This window comes from Pelophylax lessonae (assembly GCF_965119305.1).
Source record: "Pelophylax lessonae genome assembly, chromosome: 3".
Taxonomy (NCBI): domain Eukaryota; kingdom Metazoa; phylum Chordata; class Amphibia; order Anura; family Ranidae; genus Pelophylax; species Pelophylax lessonae.
In genome coordinates, this window is record NC_138770.1 from 681,495,983 (window position 1) to 681,521,248 (window position 25,266).

Here is a 25,266-nt window from a genome sequence, read left to right on the forward strand (position 1 = left end):
ATGTTGTACATTGTATACCCCTGTATGTTGTACATTGTAGACCCCTGTATGTTGTACATTGTATACCCCTGTATGTTGTACATTGTATACCCCCTGTATGTTGTACATTGTATACCCCTGTATGTTATGGTCTTTAAGGTGCCCATCTAATAGTTTTTGAAACTATCAATGCTCCCTGCTGATACGACTGCTTGTGGAAGAGAATTCCACATCCTTACCGCTCTGACAGTAAAGAACTCTTTATGTATTTTAAGGTTAAACCGCCTTTCCTCTAGTTTTAGTGAGTTGCCACGTGTCTTATTGTATTCCCTTACTCTGAATAGTTTGTTCCTTATGCTAGGGTTGCCAGTACAGTATTTGTACATTGATATCATATCCCCCCCCTAAATCGTCTCTTCTTCAGAGAGAAGAAGTGCAACTCTTCTCTTGCATTAGCGCTTGGATGTTTTTTTCTTTTTCCTGGCCAAATGAAATAAATAAACGCCCAAGCACTAAACGCGGCACGCTCTTAGGGGCGTTTACACCCCTGATTTGCCACATTTGGCTTTTTTATGAAAAACGATCCTCTACTGAATGCGATTCTTCTGCGTTCTGGAGAGGAACATTTAACTGCCTCTAAACCAGTGTTCCGCAACCTTTTTACCTTCGAGGAACCCCTGGTTAAAAGTCTGAGAGTTCGGGGATCGGGGAACCCCTGAAATAAATTTCATATCTACAGCTCACGGAACATTGGTGTAATCAGCGAGCTGTAGATATAACAATTATTATTCTTATAAATAGCATTAAGCAATAGAATAAATTATTAAAACGTACCTCCGTAATGTTAAACTTGTGCTTGTTTTTTTTCACAGATGCTCAATTCTGGGTCAAACCTAAGATAAGCAATGTACAGGGGGTCAGCAGGGCAAAGGACAAGGGATTCAGAAGGGAACAGTATGGGGGGGGGGGAGCACAGTACAGGGGGGGGAAAGAGCACAGCACAGTACAGGGGGGCAAGGAGGGGACTGTATAGTAAAGGGGAGCCAGGAAAGAACAGTATAGTAAAGGGGGGGCAGAAGGTTACTGTATAGTACGGGGGGGGGGGATTTTGCAGTTCCGGAGGCAACTCTGCACATGCTCAGAACAGGGGGGAAAGAAGCAAAGCAAAGCACAGTACAGGGGGGCAGGAGGGAACTGTATAGTACAGGGGGGCCAGGAAAGAACTGTAAAGTAAGGGGAGGGGCAGGAGGTAACTGTATAGTACAGGGGGGCCAAGAGGGAACTGTATAATACAGTGGGGCCAGGAAAGAATTTTATAGTAAGGGGGGGGGGGAGGTAACTGTATAGTACAGGGGGGGGGGATTTGCAGCTCCAGTGGCAACTCTGCACATGCTCAGTACAGGGGGGAAAGAAGAGCACACCACAGTATAGGGGAACCAGGAGGTAACTGTATAGTACAGGGGGGCAGGAGGTAACTGTATAGTACAGGGGGGGCGGGGGGGGGGGGGTTGCAGCTCCGGTGGCAACTCTGTACATGCTCTGTACAGGGTGCAATGAAGAGCACAGCACAGTATAAGGGGGCCAGGAGGGAATTGTATAGCACAGGGGGGGCAGGAAAGAACTGAAAGGTAAAGGGGGGGCAGGAGGTAACTGTATAGTACAAGGGAGCATGAGGGAACATTACCGCGGGAGGCGGGAGAGAATAGTACAGGGGTGGCAGGAGGGATTTTGCAGCTCTGGGGGCAATTCTGCACATGCTCAGTTTTCAGTGAGTTTCTTTGCCGAGTATTTCCCCACCTATCACATCTCAGCAGCCCATGTGACTAAAGAATCACACATGTGGGCGTATACAGTAGTAAATGACAGCCCAGCCCATCCCTCCTTCTCCATGCCCACTAACCAGCTAAACACAATGGGGGATGGGATATTACATGTAGATTAATGGAGGCTTTACCTACCTTTTATTCTAAGACACTGGCAGGAGGGGCGTGACACAGCCTGTGACTGGCAGAAATCCGCCTACACCATGTTATTGCCAAAAAATAATAAAGATTTGGTTTCAAATATATATGTGTATGACAATTTAAAACAGTTTATTGATTGTAATTATTTATTTTTACTCCGTATTCCAAAGACTGTTTTTTTTTTTATTTTGTTTTGAACATGTGACCGGCAGCACAAGAAGCTCCTCCTGCTTATGTTTCCCTGCAGACAGGCTGGGAGAGAGCTGGGTCATGTGACAGCTGGATATCCAATAGAAAAAAAGTACTTAGATGTTTTTTTTTTTAATTAAAATAATTACAGAGCCATCATCCATATACAGAAAAAGAAGGGAGGAGAATGTATGTTACAGAAAAAAATTACCCCCTAATGACCAGGCCATTTTTTGTGATATGGCACTGCGTTATTTTAACTGACAATTGCGCGGTCGTGTGGCGCTGTACCCAAAAAAAATTGATGTCCTTTTATTTTTTTCCCCATAAATAGAGTTTTCTTTTGGTGGTATTTGATCACCTCTGCGATTTTTATTTTGTACACTATTAACAAAAATAGAGCGACCATTCTGAAAAAAAAAAAAATATATATATATATATATATATAAATATTTTTCACATTCTGCTATATAACATTCCCAATAAAAAAAAAATAAAAATCTAATTTTTTCATCATTTTAGGCCAATTTGTATTCTGCTACATATTTTTGGTAAAAAAAAAAAAAGTATAAATTGATTGGTTTGTGCAAAAGTTATCGCGTCTACAAACTAGGGGAAAGATTTATGTCATTTTTATTTAGTTATTTTTTTTACTAGTAATGGCGGCGATCTGCGATTTGTAGCGGGACTGCGACATTGCGGCGGACAGATCGGACCCCTAACTGACATTTTTGACACTTTTGGGGGGACCAGTGACATTACTACAGTAATCAGTGCTAAAAATATGCACTGTCACTGTACTAAGGACACTGCCAGGGAAGGGGTTAACACCAGGGGTGATCAAATGATTAAATGTGTCCCTAGGGGGTGCTTTCTAAGTGTGGGATGGGCTTGCTGCATGAACACAGAGACTTGTGTTCCTAAATAGGAGGATCCCTGTGTTCATAACTGACAGAACAGCGGACTGCTGTGTTTACACTGGCAGGCCACCATTCTGTCTCTACGGGGAGCGATCGCGGGTGAAAGGCGGCAATCACCGGACCCGCTGATCAGCTTCCCTTGTGGGTGAATGGGTGCGCACGTGCCCCCGCTAGTGGTCCCGCGAAGCAATGTACAGGTACATAGTTTCGCGGGATAGAGCCAACCTGCCGCGGTGAAACTATGGTGTCTGGTCTGCAAGCGGTTAACTCATATTTATCCTCTCCTATTTAACCACTTTAGAATCCTGTGCCTTTTTTTTACCTAAATATTATTTTTTCCTTTTTGGTGCCTCCGTTTCACACATTATACCTTTTTAGAGTTTGTAGTCTAAGCTAATTTTTATTTTTTATTATTTTTATTATTATTATTATTATTATTATTATTATTATTATTATTATTATTATTATTATTATCATTATTATATTATTATTATTATTATTATTATTATTATTATTATTATTATTATTATTATTATATTATTATTATCATTATTAGTATTATACTATTATTATTATTATTATTATTAATTATTATTATTATCATTTTATTTATTTACTGTATTTTCTGGCGTATAAGAATACTTTTGAACCTCAAAAAAATTGCCCAAAAATGGGGGTTCATCTTATACGCCGAGTATAATATCTCCAAGGTAACCTAAGTATAAATATTACCAGTAGATGAAAATTAGGGGGGTCGTCTTATACGCCAGAAAATACAGTATTTTATTTTTTTTATTGGGAGAGCTAGGGCTTTATTTTTTTCACCACATTTGGGTACATATATTTGTATTTTCCTGATTTATTTTGGGAATAAGTAATAAAAAAAAAAAAAAAAATAAAAAAATGTATTATCCTAGAATTTTTCCCAAGGTAGTGTTTTCATAATTGGAGCTCCATATTCTTCTAATTAAATTTACCCTAAAATATAATAAACAAAGCCCAATCCAAAAGAAGAGCTGCTGGACCTCAGATTGCTGAAAAAGTGAATGCTGGTTCTGATAAAAAGGTTTCAGAACGCACAGAGCGTTTGTTTTGTTTGGGGCTGCGTGTCCGCAGACCGGTCAGGGTGTCCATGCTGACCCGTGTCCACAGCCAAAAGCTCCTTCGATGGGTACGTGAGCATCAGAATTGGACCACGGATCAATGGAAGAAGGTGGCCTAGTCTGATGAATTCAAGAATGGTTTGAGAAATGAGGAACACAGCAACGAGTTTGAGGTGTTGACTCGGCCTCCAAATTCTAAAATCAATGTAATCGAGCTTCTGTGGGAGGTGCTGAAAAAACAAGTTCAATTCATGGAGACCCCACCTCGCAACTTACAGGACCTGCTGCTGATGGCTTGGTGCCAGATGTCACAGCATACCTTCAGAGGTCTAGAGGAGTCCATGCCTCGATCGGCCAGGGCTCTTTTGGTGGCAAAAGTGGAGCCACCAGTCCGAACGCACAGACTGGTAATCAGTGCTAAAAATATGCACTGCTACTGTAATAATGACACTGGCAGGGAAAGGGTTAACACAGTGGGTGATCAAGGGGTTAAGCATAAACCTAGGGGAGTGTTTCTAACTGTATGGGGGAGGGACTTGTGAAGTGATCATAGAGACATGTGTATATAGAAGGATCACAGGTGCTTTGTGATCATTCCAGAGAGAAGAACAGTCAGCTGTGTTTACAACATCTGACCGTTCTTCTCTCTCAGCAGGGAGCGACCGCGGGTGTCAGGCGGCAATCGGAGCCCCCTTCCCCATGCATCGGAGTTCCCACTGCCGAGTGGGGGCAGGAGCACGCCGCCGCCGGCGCGCGCTCGCCCCCTAGCTGCAGGCGCGCAACCGACGTACATTTACCCCGGTTCGCGCAGGAGGGGCTGCCTGCCCCAGTAAAACTGCGGCGGTCGGTCGTTAAGTAGTCAATCAGTTCCATACAAATTCTTGGCTCTACAAATTGATACATGGTTCTGAATCCTCTAAAGGGGGCAGTACTAGGAGACGGGTAGGGGGGTGGAACCAAGGGACAATGATCAGACGTGGGTAAGCGGTGGAGTCAAGGGGTTAGGGGTGACTCAGAAGGGTTCCTACACCTATTCTAAGAGAAAAAAAAGCCCTGCAGAAAACGCACCCTAGGTCAGGCAGGAGGAGTCCATGTCAAGGCTGCTTGGGCAGCAAAAGTGGGACCTACTCAATATAAGGTGAGTGGCCATAAAGTTATGGCTGATCAACAGTGCCGGGACAAGGTCATCCAGCACCCAGGGCAAGGATGCAAACTGCACCCCCCTTCCCTTAGGGTTAGGGTCAAGGTGCCCCCCGATCCTTGCAATAAACCATTGTGCCCAGGGCAACCGATCCTCCTGCCCACCCCTTGTCCCGGCCCTGCTGATTGATGTATATTAGAGAGAACATAAAGCCAGAAAGAAAAAATTTGCTTAAAGCGGAGTTTCGGTCCACAAATTCGATTTTTTTTTTTTAAGACTCTACTCTAACTTGGTCCACTTTATATGCAATCTTTAGATAGTGTTATTAATGAAGTCCTTTTTATTTATGTTTAAATTGAACAAAAGTAGCTGGATATCGGAAGCTGGCAGGGTCCATCTCCACTGTGGGCATCTGAAGCCCTCCTGTATCTCTCTCCGGGATTAGGTGTAGCTGGCTACCCAGCATGCACCTCCTGATCTGGCACCTGCGCGGTAATGCCACCACGCGGAGCTCCTTCCTCCTGACATGTTGCCATTGCAACTCCCCCCTTTTGCATCATTTCCGGTCAGGAAATAGCGTGAGATTTCGGTATTAGGCGACTCCCATGGACTCCTGGGATACCTGACGCTTATATCCCAGGTGTCCATGGGAAGCGCCCAATGACGTAACCACCTAGGCGGCCGGAGCAGGAAGTGCTCCACGAAATCAGGAATTACAGGTATTTAGAATTTTAATCAATTATTAAGGTATTAACCACTTAAGCCCCGGAAGATTTTACCCCCATTCCGACCAGGGGGTATTTTGCGATTCGGCACTGCGTGACTTTAACGGACAATTGCGCGGTCGTGCGACGCTGTACCTAAACAAATTTGACGTCCTTTTTTTCTCACAAACAGAGCTTTCTTTTGGTGGTATTTGATCACCTGTGCGATTTTTTGATCACGCGCTATAAACAAAAAAAGAGCGTCAATTTTGCAAAAATAGCAATATTTTTCACATTTTTTATATGAAATTCCCCCCCAAAAAAATGTAAAAATCAAAATTTTTAAAAATTTTCGGCCAATTTGTTTTATGCTACATATGTTTGGTAAAAAAAATCGCAAAAAGCGTATTTTGATTGGTTTGCGCAAAAGTTATCGCGTTTACTAACAAAGGGAAAGATTTTTGTCATTTTTGTCATTTTTTTTTTTAACGCGTAATGGCGGCGATCTGCGATTTTTTTTGCGGTACTGCGACATTGCGGCGGACAGATCGGACCCTTGACTGACATTTTTGACACTTTTGGGGTTACCAGTGACATTTCTACAGTAATCAGTGCTATACATATGCACTGTTACTGTAAAAATACACTGGCAGTGAAGGGGTTAACTTTATTTGGGAGGGAGGGGCTGTGTGTGTCCCTAGGGGCGTGGTTTCTACTGTGATTGGCTGTGGCTCTAGCTGTAAGGACACTGATCAACGGATCTACATACTAGATCCGAGTGATCAATGTCTTTACAGCGAGGAGAATGACAGGTGGCTTGTTTACACAAGCCGCCTGACTTTCTCCCTCTCCCCCGCCGATCGCCGAGTGGCCGGCGGACATCGGGTCCGCTGGTCACACGCGCGGGGGGGTCCGTGACCACGCGGGAGCGGGAGCGCGCCTCTGGGGGCGCGCGCTCGCTCCCTAGACCCTCACAAGCAAACAACGTAGCCCTACGTTAGTTTGCCTGTGAGGGGCTGACCGCCGACGTAGATAGTCGTGCGGCGGTCGGCAAGTGGTTAAGAAATGTAACCACTTAAAGACCGCCTACCGCAGATTTACTGCGGCACGCAGCCGCTCCTGGGCAAAGCGAAGTAGGCCTACATCGCTCGCTCTCAGGAGGCTAAGGGGCGAGTGTGCGCCGCCGGCGGGGAAGCCGATGCACGGGGCAGGCGGCTCTGATTGCCCCCTGACACCTGCAATCGCTCCCCGCTGAGAGAGAAGAACGGTCAGCTGTTGTAAACACAGCCGACTGTCCTTCTCCCTGAAATGATCACAGAGCTCCTGTGATCCTTCTATATAGGATCACATGTCTTGATGGTCATTTCATAAGCCACGCCCCCCCACACAGTTAGAATCCCTCCCCTAGGCTCACATTTAACCCCTTGATCACCCACAGGGTTAACCCCTTCCCTGCCAGTGTCATTAGTACAATAACAGTGACAGTGCATATTTTTAGCCCTGATTACTGTAGTAATGTCACTGGTCCCCCCCACAAGTGTCACAAATGTCAGTCAGGGGTCCGATCTGTCCGCCGCAATGTCGCAGTTCTGCAATAAATCGCAGATCACCGACATTACTAGTAAAAAAATGAAAAAAAAAAAACAATAAAAACGATATCTTTCCGGTAGTTAGTAGATGTGATTTACAAAAACTATTTTACAGAAAACAAATTGGCCTAAAATGTTAAAAAATTTAGATTTTTTAATTTTTTGTTGGGGGGGGGGGGGGGGTGTTATATAAAAGAATGTGAAAAATATTGTTTCTTTTTTTAGAATTGTTGCACTTTTTTGTTTATAGCGCACAAAATAAAAATCGCAGAGGTGATCAAATACCACCAAAAGAAAGCTCTACTTGTGGGAAAAAATTACGTAAATTTTATTTGGGTACAGCATCGCACGACCGCGCAATTGTCAGTTAAAATAAAGCAGTGATGAATTGCAAAAAATTGCCTGGTCATTAAGGGGGAAAATCCTTCCAGTCTTGAAGTGGTTAATAAAAATAGTTACCATTTAACCACTTAAGCCCCGGAAGATTTTACCCCCTTCCTGACCAGGGGGTATTTTGCGATTCGGCACTGCGTGACTTTAACGGACAATTGCGCGGTCGTGCGATGCTGTACCTAAACGAATTTGACGTCCTTTTTTTCCCACAGAGCTTTCTTTTGGTGGTATTTGATCACCTGTGCAATTTTTACTTTTTGCGCTATAAACAAAAAAAGAGCAACAATTTTGCAAAAATAACAATATTTTTCACATTTTTTTATATGAAATTCCCCCCAAAAAAATGTAAAAATCTAAATTTTTTTAAATTTTTGGCCAATTTGTTTTCTGCTACCTATGTTTGGTAAAAAAAAAAATCACAATAAGCGTATTTTGATTGGTTTGCTCAAAAGTTATTGCGTTTACTAACAAAGGGAAAGATTTATGTCATTTTTGTTGTTTTTTTTTTTTTAACGAGTAATGGCTGCATTCTGCGATTTTTTTTTTGCGCTACTGCGACATTGCGGCGGACAGATCGGACCCTTGACTGACATGTTTTACACTTTTGGGGGTACCAGTGACATTACTGCAGTAATCAGTGCTATACATATGCACTGTTACTGTAAAAATGACACTGGGAGGGAAGGGGTTAACTTTATTGGAGAGGGAGGGGTTAAGTGTGTCCCTAGGGGGCGTGTTTCTTACTGTCATTGGATGTGGCTGTGTGTGTAACAGCACAGATCAATGGTCCTACATAGCAGGACCGAGTGATCTATGCTTTTACACAGGGGAGAATGACAGGCGGCTTTGTTTACATTAGCCGCCTGCCTTTCTCCCTCTCTACCCGACGATCGCGAGTGACTGGCGGACATCGCGTCCGCCGATCATACGTGCCGGCTTCTTTGGGTACGAGCGGGGGCGGGAGCCCCCTATTTGCTCCCAGGCTAGTGACATACCGGTACGTCACTTTGCCTGGGAGGGGCTGACCGCCGTCGTATATAGTCGGTCGGCGGTCGGCAAGTGGTTAAAAGCGAATGAAGGATGGGGATTGTATAAAGAGCAAGTGAAAAAAATGAGTGGAACTCCGCTTTAAATTTTCACCCAATTCCATTATAAATTACGTTGAAAATATGAATAAAGGATACAGAACCTTGAGGCCGAGCTTTGCTTGTTCATTGGCCGGGGGAATGAAGCGGTTAATTTTTTATTTGACTTCGCCGAGACATTGAGGAAAATGAAAATCGCGCTCAGCCTTTCACTTTGAAGGAAGAGAAGGTTATGTAATATTTACAATTGGGGAATCTGTCCGTGATGAGCAAATTAAGATTTAAATTATGTATTAATTGGAATTTAAATTGGTGTAAAAATGCGGCTGCCAATCTGAATATAATGGGGATTTGTAATCAGGATTATCCTCAGCAGTGCAGCCCAAGAAAACCATATTTATTGTCAGAAGGAACTGATCACAGCACCTTTTTTATTGTGTTTTTATGTACTCTATGGGGAAACACATGTGACATTTTAGAAAATGCTACCAGGATCCTCATGCAAGCTTCTGAAATGTTACATATAAACAATGTTACATCCAAAGAGGATTCTGATACATAGTTATCAATCTCACAATACAATGCAAAACCGTCATAATAATGCATATAGCTAACATCAACATAAACTGCCACCAATGTTGTGGTAAAACCCTTAAAAAAACATCCCAAATCTCTTTCTTCTCTTTCTATTTTATTAACCCCTTCAATACCTGATACTTTCACCCCCTTCCTGCCCAGGCCAATTTCCAGCTTTCAGCTCTGTCGCACTTTGAATGACAACTGCGCGGTCATGCAGCACGGTACCCATGTGACATTTTTATAATTTTTTTAAAGACAGATAGAGCTTTCTTTTGGTGGTGTTTAATGGCCACTGGGGTTTTTCTTTTTTGCTAAACAAACCAAAAAAGACTGAAATGTTTAAAAAAAAAAAAAAAAAGGAGTTTTTCTTCGTTTCTGTTACAAAATTTTGTAAATAGGTAATTTTTCTCCCTAGCTGATGTGCGCTGATGAGGCTGCACTTAGGGCCACTAATATGCTGCATTGATAAGCACTGATAGGCTGCACTGATGAGCACTGATGAAGCGGCACTGATAGGTGGCTATGATGGGCACTGATAGGCAGCAATGATGGGCACTGATAGGTGGTAATGATGAGCACTGATATGCGGAAATCATGGGCACTAATATCCTGCACTGATAGGCTGAACTGATCAGACAACACTGATGGGCACTGATGAGGAGGCACTAATGAGGCTGCATTGCTGTGCGGCACTGATAGGCAGCAATGATGCTCACTGATATGTGCCGATGATGGGCACTTATAGGTGACAATGATAGGCACTGATATGCAGTAATGCTGAGCACTAATGAGGCTGCACTGATGGGCACTGTTAGGCGGCTATGATGGGCACTGATAGGCAGCAATGATGGGCACTGATAGGTGGTAATGATGAGCACTGATATGCGGCAATGATGGGCACTAATATCCTGCACTAATAGGCTGCACTGATGAGACGGCACTGGTGGGCACTGATAGGCAGCAATGATGGGCACTGATAGGTTGTAATGATGAGCACTGATATGCGGCAATGATGGCCACTAATATCCTGCACTGATAGGCTGCACTGATGAGACGGCACTGATGAGGAGGCACTAATGAGGCTGCACTGCTGTGCGGCACTGATGGGCACTGATAGGCAGCAGTGATGAGCACTGATAGGCGGCAATGATGGGCACCGATATGCGGCAATGATGGACACTTATAAGCGACAATGATGAGCATTGATAAGCTGCACTGATGAGCAATTATGAGGCTGCACTGATATGCTGCACTGATGGGCACCGATATGTTGCTCTGATGGACACTGATATGTTGTTCTGATGGACACCGATATGTTGCTCTGATGGACACAGATATGTTGCTCTGATGGACACTGATATGTTGCACTGATGGACACTGATATGCTGCACTGATGTAGCTGCACTGAGAATCAGTGCCTTGATGATCAGTGTATATGTCCCCTGTAATTGGAAAGCAGGCTATCGACTTTCCTTTCCTCAGACACTGACAGCGCTGAGAAAATGAAATGCCGATCACATGTGACCAGTGGTCTCGTGCGTGCCACCGAGACCACTAGGAGTCCAGCGACATAGGTCTACATCGCTGGACTCAGGGGAGCCGCACTGCCGCAGTAGGATTACTGTCGGCAGTCAGCAAGTGGTTAACAACCATGATTCATGTAACCATAAATGTAAACAAAGGAAAAGCTGTCATTAAAAAAACAACAACGTATTCTGTTCTGCTTTACTTTATTATATTCCATTCTTCTATGTTCTATTCTATTTTTTCTATTATATCCTTTTCTGTTCTATTCCTTTATTATCTATTCTATTTTATTATTTTTGGAAATTCAAATTCTGTTTAAAAACTATTCAAATTTGATTAGAAAAGGATTCAAATTAAATTCAAAAACTATTATAATTCAAATTTTGTCCAAAATTTGGTTTAATTTTTTGTTGGATTTGTGTAAATTCTTTACTATTGTCATTTGGGAAAAATTCTTCCGCATTTCAATTTGGAACAAAACGAAGCGCACATGTCTAATAAATACCGAATGAATTATTTTAATTCTAAAATTTATGAACTATTTATCTCTTAGTGAATTGACGCCATTGGCTGCTTTTATGTTTTTGATATCAGCCACCGATCTTTCACCTGATTGGTTCACATACTCACCATGAGCTAATTGTTTTTTTTTTTTTAAAATCATTATTCTTGTCCTATCAGTTCTTTGTCTTTGCCGGTGGCATTTCATGTAAGCAAAGATAAATTCTAAAGAAATGGAAGCAAATATGGATTCTGCCCCCGCAGTTCTCAAAACAATACCTAGAGGGCAAGGGCAATGCTGCATTTACAAGGACTTAGCACTTGCCGGCTGTTTAGATACATAACTGCTAATCTACTATATTCCTTCAAGAATAAAGACAATTACTCCTCCTAGGGAAAGAAAACACTTGTTAACAGGGTCTCTGTGCTTCTATGATGAAAAAAAAAAAAAAAAAAAACACAGAGCATTGAGATTGACTCCACTTCCTCCCCCGTGTTTTTGGGCAGGATCGATAGAAAACAATAAAAACAATCATCTGCTCTCATGAACCAATAGGAGCTCACATGTCAGTCAGGTTGATGCAATGGTGGTGGTGGCCATTGGCACAGCATGGTTTTCTATGATGGATATGTGAAATTTATTATATTAATAATCATTTTTTTTGTTTCTTTTTTTATCATCCAGGTATGTCGATCAACTCAAACTTTATGATCACTCGCCATAACTCCTTGAGGCGTGGACTCTACTAAAACTCTAAAGGTATGTTGTGGTGTCTGGCACCAAGCCGTCAGTAGCAGATCCTTTAACTCCTGTAAGTTGTGGGTTTGGATTAATGTGCCTTCCCTCCCCGCCTCCATCAATGAGCCTTTCCTCCCCACCTCCATCAATGGTCCTTCCTTCCCCACCTCCATCAATGAGCCTTTCCTCCCCACCTCCATCAATGGTCCTTCCATCCCCACCTCCATCAATGAGCCTTTCCTCCCCACCTCCATCAATGGTCCTTCCATCCCCACCTCCATCAATGAGCCTTTCCTCCCCACCTCCATCAATGGTCCTTCCTTCCCCACCTCCATCAATGAGCCTTCCCTCCCCACCTCCATCAATGAGCCTTCCTTCCCCCCACCTCCATCAATGGGCCTTCCTTCCCCACCTCCATCAATGAGCCTTTCCTTCCCACCTCCATCAATGAGCCTTCCCTCCCCACTTCCATCAATGAGCCTTCCCTCCCCACCTCCATCAATGAGCCTTCCATCCCCACCTCCATCAATGAGCCTTCCCTCCCCACCTCCATCAATGAGCCTTCCCCTCCCCACCTCCATCAATGAGCCTTCCCTCCCTACCTCCATCAATGAGCCTTCCCTCCCCACCTCCATCAATGAGCCTTCCCTCCCCACCTCCATCAATGAGCCTTCTTACCCCACATCCATCAATGAGCCTTCCCTCCCCACCTCCATCAATGAGCCTTCCCTCCCCACCTCCATCAATGAGTCTTTCCTCCCCACCTCCATCAATGAGCCTTTCCTCCCTACCTTTATCAATGAGCCTTCCCTCCCCACCTCCATCAATGAGTCTTTCCTCCCCACCTCCATCAATGAGCCTTCCCTCCCCACCTCCATCAATGAGCCTTCCCTCCCCATCTCCATCAATGAGCCTTCCCTCCCCACCTCCATCAATGAGCCTTCCCTTCACTCCCCACCTCCATCAATGAGCCTTGCCTTCCCACCTCCATCAAGGAGCCTTTCCTCCCTACCTCCATCAATGAGCCTTCCCTCCCCACCTCCATCAATGAGCCTTCCCTCCCCACCGCCATGAATAAGCCTTCCCTCCCCACCTCCATCAATGAACCATCCCTCCCCACCTCCATCAATGAGTCTTCCCTCCCCACCTTCATCAATGAGCCATCCCTCCCCTTCTCCATCAATGAGCCTTGCCTCCCCACCTCCACCAATGAGTCTTACAATCCTACCTCCATCAATGCACCTTCCTTCCTCACCTCCATCAATGAACCTTTCCTCTCCACCTCCATCAATGAGCCTTCCCTCCCCACCTCCATCAATGAGCCTTCCCTCCCCATCTCCATCAATGAGCCTTCCCTCCCCACCTCCATCAATGAGCCTTACCTTCACTCCCCACCTCCATCAATGAGCCTTGCCTTCCCACCTCCATCAAGGAGCCTTTCCTCCCTACCTCCATCAATGAGCCTTCCCTCCCCACCTCCATCAATGAGCCTTCCCTCCCCACCGCCATCAATAAGCCTTCCCTCCCCACCTCCATCAATGAACCATCCCTCCCCACCTCCATCAATGAGTCTTCCCTCCCCACCTTCATCAATGAGCCATCCCTCCCCATCTCCATCAATGAGCCTTCCCTCCCCACCTCCACCAATGAGTCTTACCTTCCTACCTCCATCAATGCACCTTCCTTCCTCACCTCCATCAATGAACCTTTCCTCTCCACCTCCATCAATGAGCCTTCCCTCCCCACCTCCACCAATGAGTCTCACCTTCCTACCTCCATCAATGCACCTTCCTTCCTCACCTCCATCAATGAACCTTTCCTCCCCACCTCCATACATGAGCCTTCCCTCCCCACCTCCATCAATAAGCCTTCCCTACTTACCTCCATCAATGAACCTTCCCTCCCCACCTCCATCAATGAGTCTTACCTTCCTACCTCCATCAATGCACCTTCCTTCCTCACCTCCATCAATGAAACTTTCCTCTCCACCTCCATCAATGAGCCTTCCCTCCCCATCTCCATCAATGAACCTTCCTCCTCCCACCTCCATCAATGAGCCTTCCCTCCCCACCTCCATCAATGAACCTTTCCTCCCTACCTCCATCATTAAGCCTTCCCTCCCCACCTCCATCAATGAGCCTTCCCTCCCCACCTCCATCAATGAGCCTTCCCTCCCCACCTCCATCAATGAACCTTTCCTCCCTACCTCCATCATTAAGCCTTCCCTGCCCACCTCCATCAATGAGCCTTCCCTCTCCACCTCCATCAATAAGCCTTCCCCAGCTAAGTATGACATGTTTATTATTTTAATGAAAAATAAATTAAAGATTTACAATCACTTTAATACAAGGAATGCACTAAGGTAAAAAAATATTTTTAGCTTTTAATATCACTTTACTAGTAGATCCCTTCCAGCAACAAAAGATCCCCCACCAGCAATAACAGACCTCACCAGCAACAATAGATCCCCCACCAGCAACAACAGACCTCACCCACCAGCAATAACAGACCTCACCAGCAACAATAGATCCCCCACCAGCAATAACAGACCTCACCAGCAACAATAGATCGCCCCCAGCAACAACAGACCTCACCAGCAATAATAGATCCCCCACCAGCAATAACAGACCTCACCAGCAACAATATATCCCCCACCAGCAACAACAGACCTCACCAGCAATAATAGATCCCCCACCAGCAACAACAGACCCCTATACAACAATAGACCCTCCAGCACACCCTACCACTTGTCATTACATACATTCAGTGCATTTCCCCATGTCCCTGCTGAAAAGAAACCCCCGCCTTTAATAAATTTATGCACGCTTCCTGAACTAAGTTGCAATTACAAGCCCAAAACATGCTGATGGTCAAAGCAATTTAAATTAAATAAATGAAGTCCAATGTTAAAATGATTTTTGTTCACAAGCCTTCTCATACGCATCTGATATCGTCTTTATAAAAGTCATTTGTTTGGTGGGCGCCTCTGCTAAGCCTCTATATATAAGGGGCTCTTTTATCCCCCCCAGTCTTTCAATGAACCATTTAGAATCCATCTTGGCTTCAGAAACCGAACGGGTCAAACATGAAAATAAAACCAATATACAGGAGGAGTGTGACGAGACCAGTCTCGCCACATTGCATTGGAGGAGCCTGGTTGCCCGCCTGCTGCTTTTGGACTATGGACCAGACTTTAAAAGACTTTGGCTCCATGGCGATTTGAATGTGTTTGTGGCATCTGAGCGCTGTTTGGATATGTTGAGCGCTCAGATCCAGGCTATCTGGGGATGGGTTGAATGTAGGGGTTCTGTTCAGTAGACTGGGAGTTATGCATTTTTGTGTCCTTTTGTGTTTCTTTAAACATGTGGCTAATGGAGCCTTGCCTCTCCTGGAAGCTAAAACGTATTCCTGTAAACTGTAAGGAACAGGAAGCCAACTCCTAATATGGGCATTACAGGAAGTTCTGAGGAGACGGGCGGTCTATTGACACTCAGAGTAATGTGTATTGAGGGCTCGTTAGGGAACCATTGTTCTGTGTCTGACTGTTGTGTGCATTGATTGCCCCCTGGGGCTTCTGTCTCCTTGCATTGGTCAAAGCTATCTGACCAATCCCTTTTGACTCATTTTCAAGCCCTCATTTGCATATGCTGGAGAGGACCTTGGTGAGGACTGCAAGTGCTTTGCAATTGACCAATGGGAAGGCGGTTGTTGGGGGAGGGATGTTCCAATTTCTGTATAAAAGTGTGCTCTGTTCTTCCAATAAATGTTGTTCCTGTTTTACCCTCATCTCGGAGCTTTGTCTCGTTATTGGGGGAATCTGCTGCAGGGATTGCTATGGTCTTCCATACTCCCTTAGAGAATCACTAAGCTCTTATAAGAGCTTGTGTAAGAGCTTGTTCGTGCTGCACTCTCTGGGGAAAGAGAGGTTCACCCACAGGAACCTGGGGCCTTGTCGTTGGTCCAGGGTGGGTAGGAGATGCCAAGACCCTAACCAAGCTGCGGCGGTTTGTGGAGTCTGAAGTGCTTACGGTGTCTGGTGGAGTGCTTGGAGCCCTCGGGAAGCACTAGGAGCATCTGTCAACGGAGGTACCTGCTCAGGGGTGCCCTGTTCCGTAACAAGGAGCATCTCCTAAAATTACATTATCATCAAAAAGTTCATTTATTTTTAAAAACTCAATTCAAAAAGTGAAACTCCTATATTTTATATAGATGTGTTACACACAGAGTGAGAGATTTCCAGCATTTCCTTCTTTTAATTCTGATGGTTATGGCTTCCAGCGAGTGACACCCCAAAATTCAGTATCTCAGAAAATTAGAATATTACATAAGACCAATAAAAAAAAAAAAAAAAAAATTTTTTTTTCTCTCTATCTCTCCAGTACTTCACTTTCTCTATTTTCTTACCTTTCACTTCATGCTCATTTCTTACCAGAAAAAACACTCTGGACTGCTCTTCCTTTGTTGCATTTATTTGAGAAGTTTTCCTACTTCCATTTCACCTACTGATCCGTTTCCTGTGTGTTGGAAGATGTTTATCTTTGCTGTTGGCTTTATCTGCTATTTCTTTTTGTTACTGATGACGAGCCCATTATCCGGATGTTAATAAAAATTTTATTTTCAAAAAAAAAAAAAAAAGGATTTTTAACCACTTCTGGCCTTGAAGATTTTCCCTCTTAACCAGTTCTGGACTGGAAGGATTTGCCCCCTTAATGACCAGGCCATTTTTTGCAATTGCGTTATTTTAACTGACAATTGCGAGTTCGTGCGACGCTGTACCCAAGCGAAATTGATGTTCTTTTTTTTCCCCCCACAAACAGAGCTTTCTTTTGGTGGTGTTTGATCTCCTGTGCAATTTTTATTTTCTGCGCTATAAACAAAAAAAGAGCCACAATTTTGAAAAAAAAAAAACAATATTTTTCACTTTCTGCTATATAACATCCCCCCCCCCCCAAAAAAAAAAAAAAAATTAAATGTTTTCATCATTTTAGGCCAATTTGTATTGTGCTATATATTTTTGGTAAAAAAAAAAAAAAAAAAATCCCAATAAGCGTTTTTTTTTTAATGGTTTGCGCAAAAGTTATCGTGTCTTCAAACCATGGGATAGGTTTATGGAACTTTTATTTCATATATTTATTTGATATATTTCATAAACTAAGGAAATATCTAATTCATTTTCATTTATTTATTTATTTATTACTAGTAATGGTGGCGATCTGCGATTTTTAGCGGGACTGCGACATTGCGGCAGAAAGATCAGATCCCTAACTGACATTTTTTTACACTTTTGAGGGGACCAGTGACATTACTACAGTAATCATTGCTAAAAATATGCACGGTTACTGTAGTAATGACACTGGCAGGGAAGGGGTTAACCCAGTGGGTGATCAAAGGGCTAAGTGTGAGCCTAGGGGGTGTTTTCTAACTGTGTGGGCTTGTAATATCAACACCTGTGTTCCGAAATAGCAGGAGCACAGGGGTTCTGTGTTGATAGGAGAGAGAACAACCGTCTGCTGTGTTTACAATAGCAGACCACCGTTCTCTCTTCGCGGGGAGTGTTTGCTGGTGCAATTGCGGGCGACGGCCCCGCGTCTTGGCTTCCCCTCTCGGGACTGGACGTGGGCGCATGCCTCCGGCGGCTCGAGCCCACCCCAGGATCACTACCGCGACTGGTCAGCAAGTGGTTAATACAGAAATGTTGGCTTAGTGAAAAGTCTGTCCATGTACAGTATAGGATGCACTCAGTACTTGGTCGGGACTCCTTTTGCATGAATTACTGCATCAATGCGGCGTGGCATGGAGGCGATCAGCCTGTGGCACTGCTGAGGTGTTATGGAAGCCCAGGTTGCTTTTATAGCGGCCTTCAGCTCATCTGCATTGTTGGGTCTGATGTCTCTCATCTTCCTCTTGACAATCCCCCACAGATTCTCTATGGGGTTTAGGTCAGGCGAGTTTACTGACCAATCAAGCACAGTGATCCCATGGTCATGTGACCAGGTATTGGTAGGTTTGGCAGTGTGGGCGGTGCCAAGTCCTGCTGGAAAATGAAATTTGCATCTCCATAAATCTGGTCAGCAGAGGGAAGCATGAAGTGCTGTATAATTTCCTGCTAGAGGGCTGCGCTGACTTTGGACTTGATAAAACACAGTGGACCAACACCAGCAGATGACACGGCTCCCCAAATCATCACTGACTGTGGAAAATGTTGCATTCCATTTGGAAATCAAGGTCCCAGAGTCTGGAGGAAGAGTGGAGAGGCACAGATTCTAAGTTGCATGAGGCCCAGTGTGAAGTTTCCACACTCAGTGATGACTGTGACCGGTTTTGGACTCCCTAGGGTACTTCAGAACAGAGATGAGCTTAGGGTTTCAGTTGACCATCCTACAGGTGCGCCATTTCACAGGTAGGTTTAAAAACCCCCACCCAGCCTGTGGCACTGCTGAGGTGTTATGGAAGCCTAAGGCTCCATGTACACGGGATGCTGGAAATGGCCGTTTAGGAGCAGTTGGGCGTTTTTTTCAGAAGCCCCTGAACGCAGCTCTATGTTATCTTATCTGTCCATGTACACCGGGTCGTTTACAGTCATTTGCAGGCAGTTGAGTTCAGGGACATTTTTTGGAACGCAATTATTAGCGTTCGAACGTGTGTTTCCCGGCGTTTCAAACGCAAAAACGCAACCGAACGCGATGACCCGCGTTTAGCGTTCGCGTATTTCCATTTTAAAGGGGAATCATTTTTTTGGCCTCTAGGAACGGTTCTAAATGCAAACGCCTGCTAAACGCGGGTGCAAACGCGACCTAATGGACGTTTCAAACGTCCTAAAAATTCCAGCATTCAAAGGGACTTTTAACAACATCCCGTGTACATGGAGCCTAAATTGCTTTAATAGCCTTCAGCTCGTCTGCACTGTTGGGTCTGGTGTCTCTCATCTTCCTCTTGACAACACTCCACAGATTCTCTATGGGATTTAAGGCGAGTTTGCTGGCCAATCAAGCACAGCAATCCCATGATCATGTGACCAGGTATTGGTACTTGTGGCTCCTGCTGGAAAACTAAATCAGAATCTCCATAAAGCTGGTCAGCAGAGGGAAGCATGAAGTGCTCTAGAATTTCCTGCTAGAGGGCTGCGCTGACTTTGGACTTAATCATCAAAATTAAAAGAAAAAAAAAAATGCTTGAAATACATCACTCTGTGTGTAACGCATCTATATAAAATATATGAGTTTACCTTTTTGAATTAAATTACTGAAATTATTTAACTTTTTGATGATATTCTAATTTTATGAGATGCATTTGTAAATAGGAGAGTGACTTCTTGGACTGACACTCGCACTACTGGCTGGACTATGGATGGTACATAAAGAATTAGGTGTTCTAATAATACCATGCACACTATAGCACTATACCTTTTGAAAACGTCACAGGAAGTGACGAAACGCGTCAAGGCTGTGGAACGCACGTCAGCACACTACTCACCACGTGGAACGCAAGCCGGAACACTCCGCTCGCCACTCTGCTAGGAGGTGTTTGTAAGCAGTTTCTTTGCCAGCAAACTTGGAGTTTGAGTCTTTCTTCGCTCCGATTTTTATGAATATTTGATGAATAAACTTTTAAAACGATAATGCACTATCTGGAGCCTTTCTTTTAACCCCATATCCTGAGGATCAAGATCGGGTAAGGAGGAACCTAACCTGTATCCCACCAGGATCATCCACAAAGGGGATCCCCAATCCGGCCCGAACGGCCTCCAAGCGCTGTAGGTCCTAGTGCTATACAGTACATAGGACCCAACAATTCTGGTAAGTCATTTATTTCTACCACAAGCCACAGGAAAAGAGGAATCCACGTCACGAAAGTCACAAACTTTTATTTATTGAGCACGAAGCACTTTGCACCTGATCACCACTTGAAAAGACTTTATTTATTGAATTTTACATTTATTTTATTCACATATATTGATCACCACTGGAAAAGACTTATTTATCTATTTATCAATTCCTTGGAACTTTTTATTAATTTTCATGTGTTTAATTGATTTGTATTTTCACTTATACTGTAAAGATAAGTTTTCATCATTGTTCACATACATTAAGTTAATTGTTTTTCTGCGGCAAGCGCTGTATATAGCCTAGGCTATTTTTCAATCACACTATAGTGGTTGTTGGGTTATCAAATAGCTAATGAAGTCCTATCACATCAATAAAGGAAATGTCAACCAATCTTCTAACAATATATTCAACACCGACATCACAAATAATCAAGCATTTTTATTTCAGGCGTGGAGTTTTCCTTCAGTTTGAAAGTAGACCTCAACAATTTTTGGAATTTTAAGAACGTTAAGGTGACTTTGTTCAAGTTTCAAACTTTGTGATGTCAAGACAAGTCAAGTAGCTGCGATATTTGAGTGACAAACCCAAACCTACCGAGACTCAGAAGCCCGGCGAGGTCTGTTGAATAACTCAGTTCTCCAGGATGAAGTCAATATATAACAAAGATACACAGCAAATGGGTTTTCCAAAGGAAAAAAAGAGTTCTTACCTTTCCATCTTTTCATACATTTTGTACAGATTCTTTCTTATTTCTCACGTAGTTTTAATATCCTGAAAAGACTTTTGAAAAGGAAAGACGTTTTTTTTTTTTAAAGTATAAAATCGAAATATACTTTACCTGTAGATGAGAACTTCATCATCTGAGCAATTGTACTGAAGTTGGTACATTTTAACTTTTGGGGCAGACTTGCTTACTGACCACTTAACCAAAGCTGTGGTAGTCGTCACTTCCGACACCACGACAGCCTTCTCAGGTTGAGTCTTAACTTCTCCTCGGTTGGATTTGGTGGAGCTGGTAATGTCGGAAAGCCTAGATTTAGGTGGTGCTGTTCGGTTGGTGCCATTGCTCAGATGGGGCAGCTGAACGATGGACAATTCAACGGGGGCTGTCAACTCTCCCGCAGCGTTTGCTGCTATGCAGGTAAAAGTTCCATAATCCTTGGATGTGGTTATTAAAATATCTAGAGTACCATTGTCGTAGACCGCTGTTCTCGAAGAGTTGCCAATTAGGCGGCCATCGGGGGCGACCCAATGTATGACCGGAGCAGGATCCCCAACCGCTTTACACTTTAGAGATGCAGTTTGCCCTTCAAGGACAAGCAGCTTCTGAGTGTGTTGGGTAATCAAAGGTGGTTCACAGATAAATTCCTCTTCGCGAACGTACCAAAAATACCTTCCTTTTAGAGCAGAGGGTGAAGCACATGTCTCCATGTCATCCTCTCTCTCCAGCCTCCGAAGCCAGAGGAGCTCACAGTTACAATGAAGCGGGTTCCCCCCAAAGCTGAGAGACAAGGGAGGGAGAAAAGGCGTTGCAGACATCATCGATGTTTGTGACCTCGCAAATATTGGGTCGGGAGGTAGTTTTTGTAGCCTGTTCGAAGTCAAATCAAGCCTGGCCAACTTATTCAGGTCCTGAAATGTACCCTCTGTAATATAATATATAAGGTTGTGGTCCAAACTTAGCTGATGCAGATTAATCATCCGTCTGACTGCATCCCAAGGAATAGTTTTGAGATTATTGTAAGAAAGGTCAAGATCCTCCAAAGTCTGTAAAAGATCTTCGAAAGCATCCTCTGCGATACTGTTCAATTGGTTATTGTTCATAATCAGGTGCTGGAGATTGATTAGCCCTCTAAATATGTCATCTCCAAGGCTGGTCATCCTGTTAGCATCTAGATGCAAAGATCGAAGGCTCTCTAGGTCCACAAAAGAAAAAGGTTGGATATAACTGATGGTGTTTCTAGACAGGGTCAGGTCTACCAGACCAGTCATGTTGGCAAAGTCATGCCGATTGATGCTTATGATAAAATTCCCCCCAAGACGAAGTTCAACTGTCCTTCTGTCAATGTCTGCCGGTACAAAAAGTAATCCTTTCGAAGGACACAATGTTCCCAGGGATTCCGACAAATTTTGACACACACAGTATTTTGGACATGAGTTGACCATTACTGTCATTCCGAATACCAGAAGACCGCAGAGGATTTTTTCCATTGTAAGTCAGGCAAGGAAACCTGCAACGAGAGAGAAAAAAATGATTCTATTAGCATGACGTACATTACCTTGTCGGTCATTATACTATGTGAATTATTTTGTTGCAAATGCTTTTAACAACACATCTCTTTGTCAACAAATTTCTTTTTAGCCATTCCACAACATCAAAGAAATAATAATAAAGCTGATGGTGTGCTCCGAATACAGATGAGCAGATTCAGTTCACTGGAAACTGAAATTCTATGCATGCTTTCCACAAGATCGCGGCATTTTAAAGCAACTCTGCTACTAAAACAATTGTGTATAATACACGGTTCCCTGTCAGGATGGCATGAAATGCTCCCCTCCCCCCTTACTTTTTTTTTTACTTTACATAAAAAAATGAATGTTTATCAAACACATATTTTCAGGAAAAAATACATTAACCACTTGCTGACCGCCGTACGGCAGTTTTCCTGTTTTTCCAGTTTTTCGGATCAGATATACACTATATTACAAAAAGTATTGGGACGCCTGCCTTTACACGCACATGAACTTTAATGGCTTCCCAGTCTTAGTCCGTAGGGTTCAATATTGAGTTGGCCCACCCTTTGCAGCTATAACAGCTTCAACTCTTCTAGGAAGGCTGTCCACAAGGTTTAGGAGTGTGTCCATGGGAGGTGCATGATCAGTTATATACACTATATTACGAAAAGTATTGGGACGCCTGCCTTTACAAGCACATGAACTTTAATGGCATCCCAGTCTTAGTCTGTAGGGTTCAATATTGAGTTGGCCCACCCTTTGCAGCTATAACAGCTTCAACTCTTCTGGGAAGGCTGTCCACAAGGTTTAGGAGTGTCTATGGGAATGTTTCACCATTCTTCCACAAGCGCATTTGTGAGGTCAGGCACTGATTTTGGACGAGAAGGCCTGGTTCTCATTTATCCCAAAGGTGTTCTATCAGGTTGAGGTCAGGACTTCGCGCAGGCCAGTCAAGCTCTCACTTTTGTGAGCAGGAATTTTTACTGCGGAAAAATGACACAGAGCGGTAATGTGTTGCATTTCTAATAATTCAGGACCTTTTCATAAATTATGCCTCTGATCGCCAAAGATCGCAATTATTCCGTGTTATGCCCGCGGTCGCTCCTTGCTGCATTTATAAAGCATCTTTTGCATTCGAAGATTGCTTTTCTGGTTAATGAGCATCTTGCATCATAAACTAATAATCGGGCTGAATAATATATATGGCTGTCTTCCTCACCATAGAAACATAGAAACATAGAATGTGTCGGCAGATAAGAACCATTTGGCCCATCTAGTCTGCCCAATATATCTGAATCCTATGAATAGTCCCTGGCCCTATCTTATATGAAGGATATCACCAGATTTCTGTACTTGCAGGAATGGCATTGCTCTTGAAACCAACAAACATACAAACTTACACTATATTGAAACCAACAAACATACAAACTTACACTATATTGCCAAAAGTATTGGGACGCCTGCCTTTACACACACATGAACTTTAATGGCATCCCAGTCTTAGTCCGTAGGGTTCAATATTGAGTTGGCCCACCCTTTGCAGCTATAACAGCTTCAACTTTTCTGGGGGGAAGGCTGTCCACAAGGTTTAGGAGTGTGTCTATGGGAATGTTTGACCATTCTTCCAGAAGCGCATTTGTGAGGTCAGGCACTGATGTTGAACAAGAAGGCCTGGCTCGCATTCATCCCAAAGGTGTTCTATCGGATTGAGGTCAGGCCAGTCAAGTTTCTCCACCCCAAACTCTCTCATCCATGTCTTTATAGACCTTGCTTTGTGCACTGGTGCGCAGTCATGTTGGAACAGGAAGGCACCATCCTCAAACTGTTCCTACAAGTTCTGAGCATGAAATCATTTAAAATGTCTCGGTATGTTGACGCCATTTCCCTTCACTGGAACTAAGGGGCTAAGCCTAACCCCTGAAAAAACAACTCCACACCATAATTTCCCCTCCACCAAATGATTTTGATCAGTGCACAAAGCAAGGTCCATAAAGACATGGATGAACGAGTTTGGGATGGAGGAACTTGACTGGCCTGCACAGAGCCCTGACCTCAACCCAAAAGAGCACCTTTGGGATGAATGTGAGCCAGGCCTTATTGTTCAACATCAGTGCCTGGCCTCACAAATGCGCTTCTGGAAGAATGTCCTGACCTCAACCCGAAAGAACACCTTTCATTGCCCTGAATGTTTAACTGCTTCCCAGCCAGTGTCATTAGTACAGTGACAGTGCATATTTTTAGAACTTATCACCTTGCTTTGTGCACTGGTGTGCAGTCATGTTGGAACAGGAAGAGGCCATCCCCAAACTCCTCCCACAAGGTTGGGAGCATGAAATTGTCCAGAATGTCTTGGCATGCTGACGCCTTAGGAGTTCCCTTCACTGGAAATAAGGGGCCAAGCCCAACCCCTGAAAAACAACCCCACACCAACCTGACCTCAACCTCAACCTTTGGGATGAATTAGAATGTAGGCTGCGAGCCAGGCCTTCTCGTCCAAAATTAATGCTTCATCTCATAAATGCACTTCTGGAATAATGGTCATTCACAAATGGGGATTCGGTATATGATGTCATTGTAGGCGAAACCTTGGGATCTAGTGATCACCAGTCAGTGTGGTTTAATATAAGAACTGTGAAAGAGTCACACCACACAAAAACAAAAGTTTTAGATTTTAGAAAAACAGACTTTTCAAAAATGAAATTAGTCATAAATGAGTCCTTATCAGACTGGAACGGGTTACATGGAGTCCAGGAGAAATGGGACTACTTAAAAGGTGCATTATTGAAGGCAAC

General features: G+C 43.7%; 1 protein-coding gene across 1 annotated transcript in view; it reads right to left on the reverse strand.

The window, feature by feature from the left end:
- LRFN2 (leucine rich repeat and fibronectin type III domain containing 2) overlaps nucleotides 1–25,266 on the reverse strand; it is an 890,926-nt gene that overhangs the window by 164,836 nt on the left and 700,824 nt on the right. The window contains exon 5 of the mRNA XM_082249300.1: nucleotides 21,078–22,470. Coding sequence (XP_082105426.1) covers nucleotides 21,078–22,450 — 1,373 coding nt within the window. The 5' untranslated portion in view covers nucleotides 22,451–22,470. The remainder of the gene's footprint in view (nucleotides 1–21,077; nucleotides 22,471–25,266) is intronic.